This window comes from Protopterus annectens, chromosome 8.part0, assembly GCF_019279795.1.
Source record: "Protopterus annectens isolate FY-2018-M chromosome 8.part0, PAN1.0, whole genome shotgun sequence".
Taxonomy (NCBI): domain Eukaryota; kingdom Metazoa; phylum Chordata; order Ceratodontiformes; family Protopteridae; genus Protopterus; species Protopterus annectens.
This window is the reverse complement of record NC_056741.1, coordinates 1,643,127,246-1,643,138,124: the sequence shown is the minus strand read 5'-3', so window position 1 is coordinate 1,643,138,124 and position 10,879 is coordinate 1,643,127,246. Positions and strand designations below refer to the sequence as shown.

General features: G+C 39.5%; 1 protein-coding gene across 2 annotated transcripts in view; it reads right to left on the bottom strand.

The window, feature by feature from the left end:
* Positions 1 to 10,879, bottom strand: part of ACAD8 (acyl-CoA dehydrogenase family member 8) — a 599,439-nt gene that overhangs the window by 381,783 nt on the left and 206,777 nt on the right. For both annotated transcript variants that reach the window (XM_044081167.1, XM_044081168.1), the window contains exon 5: positions 1,809 to 1,885. In XM_044081167.1, the coding sequence (XP_043937102.1) occupies positions 1,809 to 1,885 (77 nt within the window). The remainder of the gene's footprint in view (positions 1 to 1,808; positions 1,886 to 10,879) is intronic.

The window sequence follows — 10,879 nt, the reverse complement described above, 5'->3', positions numbered from 1 at the left end:
ATGGGTTGTGGGGGAGGGGGGTCAACAGCAGATTGCAAAGCCAGCCTAATGGTGATATTATCATACAAGGCTGGGGCTTTGTGAAAAGCACTGAACTCCTAGGATGATAGCACTATTTCCAGGTACTTAATTCTTGCCTCTAGAAGAAAACCATGCAACTAACCCACAAGTTGAATCCCCAAACTTTGAGGAAAGAATGAATCAACAGAGTGAGGAAGGTGTATTGATGGCCAAGGGTGCTGACAAACAAACAAAAAAATAAAAACTGGAGGACCTTAACTATATACAAGTTGGTGGGTACCTACATTGGTCAAAATTTTGAACTTTATTACTGCTGCCAGATGACTGTCTGTTAGGCTATGTCTTTTCTAAAAGGAAATGAAAGGCAGCAAGTACTTATGTTTTTAGCCTGATATGTTGTGGAGATTAGAATGCATTACTTTCTCAGGGAACAGACTATGGAACAGGTTCAAAGGTCTTGATGTTTCAACATCGTTGCATGTATCTCTCACTCCCACACCTAATACACAAATAATTCAACATTTTATTTGCACAATGAATCTCACATACATGCCACCCTCTCTGCTATCTATCCCTGCCACTACATAAAACCCACAACCAGCTGCATACCCCAGTTTAGTAAATAAGTAAAAACATAATTCCTGCAGTTTTCCAAGTAGGCAGTCAATTCCCAGGTCCCAGTGAGGTACTCTGTTTGCAACTACAGCAGACCTAGTTGTCAGGATCTACTGATCAGTGGACAGGGCAGTACTACAAAGTCCAATCAATTACATTCAAGCAGACATGCATCTCTTTCACAAACAGGCTACCTCGTGTGACTTTACCTCATTTTAAATTACTAACTCTCTTCCACACCCACTGTCACTCTGCTTGCAACATATGAACATTCACTGGTATTAACTTATTTGTAGTCATTAGACCATGTAATTTATCTGTATTTGTAATGGCTAAGAGATTTTTACATTTATTTTTAGTTTTAACTACCACCTGAAGAGAAGTTAAAATGAGCATACCAGAATACTGCCTATAGCTCTTTGGGTAAAGAACATTCACCCACAAGAAAATAAGCATTTTCAAAAGGAGCCAGAGCAAAATTTGGCAGGAAGAGACAAAAAATCTAGTATGGCGTTAACTGTCTGTCCATTTACCACTAGTAACCTGCAGTCAGAAACTTCCACTCCCCTCTCAGCTGTCCATTGTTTTGCAGAACGTCCAGATTTTGCCTCATATTTTTGGTCTGTTCCAACATTTGTGGTGCTCTAGCAAATTACCAAGGACCGAAGTCAATAAATGGCAGCCATTTGAGTTTCTTCTTTATCCTTCTACAAATGCATGCTAACACAAACCCTGTTATTCTAGAAATTTTCTAAGTTTATAAGAGCAACATTTAAAATCTGTCCCAATTTTAGGGACTTTTGTCACCTCAATACTTTATGCTTTGTCCTGATTTCTTTTGCTAAGAGGTTCAAAAGTATGGTAATAAGAGAATACAACTCATGGCAAACACTTTTCTGCATAGATGGATGAGAAACAGTACTGTGCATGTCTAGATCCACAGCTCCTTTTCCACGAAATACCACTTAAACATTACTTGGAACTACTGATCCTCACAAAGACAGGCAGTGAAAAGTAAATGACCCTTAATTATCGGCGAACAAAGAACATTTGGTACAGGATTCAAGTTCTGATTCTTCCAAAGACAATTATCTGAAATTGGTACAACTACTTCATAACCAAGTACTGCAGAGAAAGACGAAACCAAGAAACTTAAACTGAATGCAATATACCTTAGAGCCACTGAGGACATAATGGTCTCCATCTCGCTTCGCTGTCGTTAATAAGGAAGCTGCATCACTTCCACTTCCTGTTTGGCAGGAAACAAAACACAAATTCCCAAATAATTAGAGGAAGAACAGATATCACATCCATAATGCCACTTAAGTTAAAGTTACGTCAGATTTAGCTGACAATTCTACAGTACTGTTCATCAATTTAATTCAGCAGTTCAATGTAATTAATCTCTACATATAAACACACTTATTTGAAAGAAATCATTAATGAACTACCACTTTATCAAACAATAAGCATCCAAAGACAACAACATCATATTACAATTGTACATGTACTGAATTTACATATTCATTTTTCACAAAGTTTTGAAAATGTCAAACTACTGATTTTCCTACCAATAACAAAAAAAAAAAAAGAAAGAAAATAAGCACCCACAAAAAAAATGGAACCAATAATTGAGACAATAGGGCACCAGAAAGAACCAGAGTTAAAGAAAACAATATTCTAAAAGCAGAGACTTAGTGTATTCCAAAGAAAACCAAACTTTAACACAACTGTTATCACGTTTTCATCCTATGCAGGAGGACTTCATCAGAAATCCATACATTCCAAACTTCATTCTTTAAATACTCTAATTCCCCTTATTACTAACTAGAAATTTGCTTAATTACACATTCAATAAAAAACACCCTTTACCCTAACTAAATAATTATAAATACAATTACAAATATTCGAAAAACAATTCTGTAAATGCATATATCTCTCTTAAAATGTTATAAAAACCCTTAAAACATTTACTTTATTCTTATAAATATATATATATATATATATATATATATATATATATATGTGAAAACTTAAATGCAATCCTATCCACCATTAAAAGAAAAACATTTTTTAAAACTTAATCAACAGTGTCATCTTGTGGTAGAATATAAATACATTCTTATATCCAAATCCCAGCAAAGAAATTGTGGGAATGTAGTGAAAGTGCATTTGTTACTTACTTATTCTGAATCTCATACAGATGTTCATAAATTCTTTTTTTCTGCTTGTGTGCAAAGTTTGGAATGTATGGATATCTGAATACATGAAGTCTCTGCGTTTAGAATATTATTTTCTTTAACTCTGGTGATTCCTGGTGCTCCATTATCTCAATTATTTCCTACCAATATGCCAGTCTGTACTATTTTTCATCTCCCAACAATCCTTCCTTAACCATCACTCTTGTCGTCAATGTGAATGTAACAGTCCCACTCAATCCTTTCAAAGGCGTGTATTTTATTATTTCCCCTGTATAATAAGCCCCTCTTCCAAGGGTTTTATTTTCTTTATAATATTTAACATCTTCTAGGGTTAGTCTAACACCAGAGTTCCACTTTCTGGTTATTTTTTTTTTGTCTGCTAACTTAATTATTGTTAATAAAGCATTCCTATCCCTGATATTCTACTTCCTCTACTCCAGCTTAGTATCATCATCTCTAATAACAACTTCCACTTACTCATCCAGCATCTACACTGGGGTATTTTGCAATACAGAAACTCCAGCAACTCTGCACACTCCCCAAAACGTACCCTTTGTTTCCCTTTCACTCTCCACATCTCCAACAGTTACCCTGAAACTAAAAGAATGTCATGCACATATCCTAAACCATCTTCACTTAGTCACATACTTAGAAGTTCCGCACATTACCCTTCATTGACCCTTTGTAATTTGTCTACCCAACTTTTTCTACTAAACCTACACAAGTTGCTCTCTCTTATTTATGCCTTACTAATCATCAGCTTTTTTTATTTTTTTTCAGCCCCATCTGTTCAGTTCAAGCAAATATTCCACCATTCACTCACCTATCACTCCTCTCTCTCTCACTCTGTTCGTTTACATTCTGCTACTATTTCATGATATAGCAACCTATCGTATAATCCCAACAATTATTTTTCTTCTTCCCATTTTGTTAGTCTCCCCCATGGGTAATCTGCTCCTAAAACCCTCCCCCCATGGGTAATCTGCTCCTAAAACCTTAGTTCCATGGCTAACTTTCTCCAGTTAGAACTGCTCTCTACACCTTTATTTGGGGATCCTGTTGTCAAAATCTCATTCCAACCCCCCTATCTTATTTACCAGCACAATATCTGCCACTTTACATACATAATGCTCTGTTTTTGTCCCGTTACCATCCTCACCACTGGTTTCCTTACTTCCAGTAAGACAACTTCTCACCATCTCGAGCTGTTCCCTCCTTGCTTCATCATCATAACATTCCATTTCAGTTTATACCTCTCTACTTACAGTAAATATAGGAGCCTTAACTATGTAATCTCAAAGAACTCATTAAAATCAGGCAACCCCATGCTCCTTTGCTAGAATCATCTTATCTCACTTAAGTCTGGGCCTTGTTCCTTCCCAAGCAATTTTTTTCAGTTGCTTATTTATTGCATGTAATAACGTCTTATCCAGATGATAGAAAAATGCCTGGCCAGCATATAGAATCAAGGCAACCAAAAGTAAATTTCAAAAACTATATTTGCTATCCGTATACAAACTCAAGAAGTTCCACTCACTCACATTTTGGATTACCTTCTGCTTTAGTTGCCTCCCACATCTCCGCTGCAACTACTAAACAGTCTTTCCTATGCCATACTCCCAAGTACTTCATTTTTGTCTTTCACCCCACCCCCATGGTAAGTGAATTGCTGCACTAATTCATAAAAGGGCACAGAATTTACAGATGAGACTTACTTTATTTAGAACCCAAAAACATTTGGAACAATCTCAAAATATTGACAACACAGGATTAGCTTGTTTTAGAATAATCAAACATTTATGTTTCCTGCAAATAATGCTATTTATTCCAGTCACCCCCTCCAATAAAACCTGTGTTTGCACCTCTTATTTTCATCGCTCTATTGCAAACAGTGGAGAAAAAGGAAATTCCCAATGTATTTCTCTAGACAGTCAGACAAAATCTACCCACTTTTTTATCTTCACTTCTGACCCTGTATAGATCTTCTTTATTAATTCAATTATTTCTATAGAAAACAGAAACTGAGCCATTTCCACACCAATAAATTCTCACCTTAAGTATCAAAAGCCTTCTCTATATGAAAACTTGCCAGCAAGTAATTATTTTGTCCTGTGCATCCTTCTGAATCAGAGCTCTGAATCATCACTGTTCTTTTAGTGTTGTCCAATGTCTGCTGCCCCTCTACAAATCCACACTGATCTAGGTCTATCAATTTTAGCAAAAATCTTGCTGACCTTTTCATAACATTAAAATCTGACATCGCAAGGAAGTAAACAAAGTACAGTTGTAAACACTTACCATAAATGTAGATGTTAGAGTGTATTCACTGTTGCAGTCATTACATTTGGATTATCTGCCTGCAGGTAGCCCTCAGCCGGCCTGAATACCAGAGTCTTGGATTCCTGCATTGGACGCAGTCTCTTCTTCCATGACGTCAGATCGTCAGGGGTATAAAACATGCAGCAGACGTCATTACATCAGTTTTTCCTTGCACCAGATGTCAGGTGCCCCCACAATGGGAAGCAATTATATGTTATGGTACACCCTCCATCAAAAAGCAAATATACCAAACATGAAGGAAAGGTAGAGCCAAGAGAAGTCAGGGGGCTGGAGGGAGGGTAACCAGGAGTGCAACAGTGAATACACTCGAACATCTACATTTATGGTAAGTGTACACAACTGTACTATGTTAGTGTTTCACTGTTGCAGTCATTACATTTGGGTTGATTCCCAAAGCTAAGGAAGGGAGGAGGAAGTTAGAGAACATTAGGACCAGCTATTAAGCCCTGCAAGACTGCAATGGCAAAACCAGCTCTGGATTTAGAAAAAAAATAGGCATGTGGTAATGCTTGGTGAAAGTATGTACAGAGCTCCAGGTAGCAGCTTCTAGGATGTCCCTGGCAGGGACTCCTCTGAGAAAGGCTGTAGAGGTAGATGCAGCCCTTTTGGAAAGTGATGTTAACCCCTGTGGGGTAGGTTTTCCATGGTGCTTATAGCAGAAATGAATGCAATGGCTTATCCATTTAGAAATGGTTTGCTTTGTAATGGCCTTCCCCTCTGCCCCTGTAGCAAAGCCAACTAGCAGCTGTTCAGATTTTCTGAGAGGCTTAGTCCTCTCCAAATAAAATCTAAGTTGTTTGTGCACATCCTAAGAGTGCAGTATTCGTTCTCCTTTGCTTTGTGGATTTGGGGAAAAAGGTAGGCAAATGAATGGACTGATTTAGGGCCACACTAGACACCACCTTGGGCATAAAGGAAGGGTTGGTGTGTGTCAGCTACTTGGGCAGGGACACAAAGTACTGGTTGGACAGAGAGGGTGCTGGAGGGTCTTGGCTTGGCCCCTCAGCTGAGATATTAACCCTACAGCTGTGCCAGTGGGAAGTCTTATTGGGACTCTGGAGAAAGATGGAGAAACCAGCCCCAGACTGACTGTGATCTCTGTGTGCTCTTAAGGGAAATTCTACTTTACTGTATGTGTACTTGTCATTCTCCCAATGTGCATGTCCCTAGCTGTTGCCAGTAGTGAGGATTGAGGCTCCTTGATTACTGGGCCAGTGCAGGGGCGTCACAAACAGTTCCACAGCTTTCTGTTGGACTTTATAGCAGCTGCTGTGTTTCTGACATAGCAAGATTAACTGCCCACTTAAGATTGAAAGCAGCACCTGACAGGGTAAACTACCGATTGATCTGCGTCTATGGTACGTCATGCAGGCAGAGACAAAGTCCTCTGCAAAGTATTTGAGCAGTTAAGCTTAAAGAAAAAAGTAGGTGGGTTTCCCTTCCTATAATTCCAAGGCAAGAAAATGAAAGTTTTAAAATGTACAAGGCTTCTGATACCTACACTACTTTGGAACCATATTGTAGGGAGAAAAGAATCCTAAGGATTGAGTTAAACTGTAGGAGAGGACAGAGTTTTCATTTAAGAAAGGAATGAAACCAATTAAGGTTCTGTTGCAACAGGGCAGGAGACATTTCTTGCGGAGTAACTCATAAAAGTAACACAACCACATTCCTCAGGACTTGAGAGGAAGGGGACTTCTAGGAGTACAGTAATTACTGTAGGAACTGAATTACATCAAAGTTAGTAAGGATGCGCTACTTTTTCAGGAGGACTGTCCCTGACAAATCAGGAGAGACAAAAAGTCTCATGTTCAACTGCAGTGAAACAAAACTAAATGTTAGTCTTGCTATGCATAATGCCTAACAATGTCCATACGACAACTTCAGAAGAAAGGTGGTGTGGTGTAAATACACTGATGGAACATGAACAACCAAGTAGTAGGGAGACCTACCTCCACTGACAGGGACAGACAGTGGTAAGAGTCCGTCACCCTGCTCACCTTTGACAGTCACATCTGAAAATGTCACGGCAAGAATATGCAGACTTGAATAACTTACTACTTCACTCATTTGGATAAGGTATGTTCCTCAGCCAGGCAGTTCTGATGATCACAGATCCAGCTGCATCCATAGCATAAGTATGTTTAACTGGACATCTGCTACTTGCATATAACTCTGGACAAGTCTGGCCAGTTCTATCTTCAGTTCCTCCTGGGGGTGCACCTCTAACATTTCCTGAAGGCCACGGTCAATGAGATGTAGATAGTCTCAAAACAAAGACTTAACATTCACAGTTACTAGCAAAGGAACATGGGCAAAAGTCACCTTCAACCCCCCTGCCAACCTCCAGTATCAACTACTGGATCTTTATACAGGTACTTAAAAATCTGCTAGATCCTACAACAATGGTCATGTTTCCGAGGAGCAGGGGTTGTAAGTCTGGCCCCAAAAAAGATACATTAAAAGCATCCAAAATTATTTCAAAGACTGGAGCTACATCAAGTTATTTAGAGTTTTACAGCCGGACACATTTTTTGGGCCACCAAGACCCATTTAAAAGGAACCCTCATTAAGGCAAGATCTCTCAGAAAGAGAGACGTTCGAGGAAAACCAGGACATATGGTGTATTCATCATCCTAATTATATCTGCTGGGAAGGACATCTGGAATTTATAAATAAGCGCATCTTCCACCCCAGTCCAACCCGGAGAAGTCAAACTCCTCTCGCAGAACAGAGGGTGGTCTCTTCTACTTCTGAGATAGGGCTACCCCTGAGGTAGATATTTGAACTGGCCTGACATGCAGCATTTGAAAAAGGGAAAACAGGTCCTGGTCCAGTTTCCACTAATCCTGAAAGCAAGCCTGACAAGGCCTGTAAAACAGCAGGCATCTGCTCCTCATATGCCAAAGTCTCCAGTATGGTGGGAGGAGACCTTAGGAGCTCAAACTTATGGCCAGGAGTCCTATTCCTCAACTAGGGAGTCTGGGTCCCCTCTCTCTCTAGAAAAAAAAAAAATAGGAAGCTTCCAGCCCAATGAAGTCAGATAGAAGGGGGAGCTGGAAACAAGTAGCCTCCAGACTGACCACTGGGATAGGACTTTAGCCTACATGAATGAGCCTGTATATGTCAAAGCATCCTAGAAAGAGTTAATGCCATAAGCCTTTGACAGTGACCAAGATTAGGGCTTGGAGCTGTGCAATAGCCTTGGGACTACAGGAACCACCTAGGCCAGTGGAGGAATACCCGGTCTCCTGCTTTTACTTCTCCTGATGGACCCAGTTCTCCATGTGTTTTTAAGCCTTTTTACTGGAACTCGAGAACTAGATGACAGCTGAAGGCTGTATAATCTAGTTGCAACTGGGAAAGAGAGAGTGTCAGTCTTCCTCTGATCAAGGCAAGCCAAAACAACTGTTTCCCTTTCTTCTTACTGTTTTTATTAAACCTCACATAGACAACACAAGAAGGAACATTGTGGGTGAGGTGCAATCAAAAACTGCATCAAGTACTGAAATCTTCATAAGGAATTTTACTTCTAAATGCATGCTAAGTTTTCTTCTCATTGCAGAGGACATACCCTACTATACGGCCTATGCCCAGAAGTCCCCAGAAACAAACATAGCAATCTATAAATTTCTAAAATAATAAACAGGACGACAATAGCTGAAACAAAGACGTGTAGAAAATTCCAAAAACAAATCAATCATCAATACTGCTCATGACAAAAAAGAATTGAACTGAAGATGCCACAGAATGGCTCCTCTTTATACCAGGAGGACATCATCCCTGGGGAAAAAAGATTGTGGCCTAGTCGGGGGGTACAAAACTTTGGAAATCTGGTCAAATGTCAGACCTCGCCTGTGGCAGAGGCCCCAAAAAGCATTACTGCAACAGTGATCCACACTAAGACCATTAGTAGTTCAAATAAAAGTATAAACAGAAAATGGAGTAGAGTTAATTGATGAGGTTGAAAGAAGAGGGCAATTATTTATTTACTGACTGAAGGATTGAACGGGAAGGTCCAACTGGCAATGACCCATTTTCAGTGGACGCCCAGGGAGAAAAGCTCTACAAATTGCATTCTGCTTTTCCATAGTAATAGAAATATGGAAATAAAGTTATACATATCTAGTTGTACATACAACGTAAATAGCATAAGTGTAATTTGTGCATAGAGCATATGAGTAGCAAATCATGTGAATACACAGCACGAGGGAGCAGGAATAGATACACCTTTCACTTCCTAACATAAGGGATAAGAAAACATGAAAAGTCTGTGATGGCAGCTGGGAAGATGCATGGAGACTGCAGCACTGAGTGAGAAAGGTGGCATGGCAGACACAGAAAAGGAAAGAAGAGGCCAATTGAGATGTAATGTGAAAGTAATAGGTTTGGCTGAAATTATGTTAGGTGTGTGGGCCCAGCACATGCAGAGCATGAACATAGCCAGTTATTGTTTAAGCGTTGCTTGAGTTGTGACTTTGAATTAGATAGTTTCTGTATTACTCTGGCTTCAAGAGGGATAGAGTTCCAGAACTGTGAGGCTTACTAAGAGTACAGAGAGTTGCCTGCATTATTATTGGACTTTGTTGTAGGTAGGAGATATTTTTTTGCTGGATCTCAGGTCTCTAGCACAAGAGTGGTATTGAGGGTATTCTGTGCAGGGCATTTTCTTGGAGTGCAGGTAAGTTCATGAACAGTGATTATTTGGCTTGAAATACCCCATTACTTGTCATAATGCCAATTTAGTTCTTTTAGAGCATTATAGTGGTGGGATTTGTGTGAAGCGTTTGTGGCAAACTTGGCAACTTTATTGTATTATGGCTCAAGTTTGCATTTATCAGTTATGTTCAAGATGATGCCAACTAGTGATGCGTATGATAGGGCTTGGAGTAGGTAAGTTCTGGCAATGAATTTTCTAGTGAAGTCCGTAAGCTACGGTTTGGCCTCTATAGAGAATCTAGTTTAATGTGAGTTTTCTGATGATATGCAGAAAGTGTTGGTAAAAGTTAGTTTTTAATTAACTAAGACACCTAGTAACTTAGGGGGGAATGTTTCTGTTTTGGTGTTACTGGACAAACAGACATGAAAGTTAGTTCTGAGTGTCTTAGGAATAAAAAGCATTAAATTTAGTTTTGTTTGGGTTCAGAAAAGGGATTGGGTAACCAGGATTCTACTGCAGTGAAAGAGCATTGGATGAGTTTTACAGAGTTTGGAGGGGTTGGGGCAGAAGTAGAGTCATCTGAATACTGGACAATGGAGGCCAGGTCTGCTGCAGTTCAGAGTTCACTTATGAATATGTTGAATAGGAGTGGACTTAATAATGATCTTTGTGGGACTACAATGGTAGACAGGAGAGGTGGGGAGAGTTCTTGTTGCCATTTTGCAGGTTGTTGTCTCTTGGTTAGGTAGCTACAAGCACACGGACAGGGATGTAAACCTGAGTCTCAGACTAGAAAGCTCAGACAGGAGTCTGCTTTGGGAAACTTTGCTGAAAGCTTTAGAAAGCTCAATGAAAAGAGAAGAAAGTAGGTTACCTTTGTTTGTATTTTGGTTGAAAGTACTGCAGAAGCTGTTGACGGCAGTAACAGTACTACGACTGGGGCAGAATATGGGTTGTGTTTTGGAAAGCATGTTCTTGCTAGTGAGATAGTTTAAGAGTTTGGTATGCATAAATTTTTCTAAAGTTTTGAATGGGGGGGTAG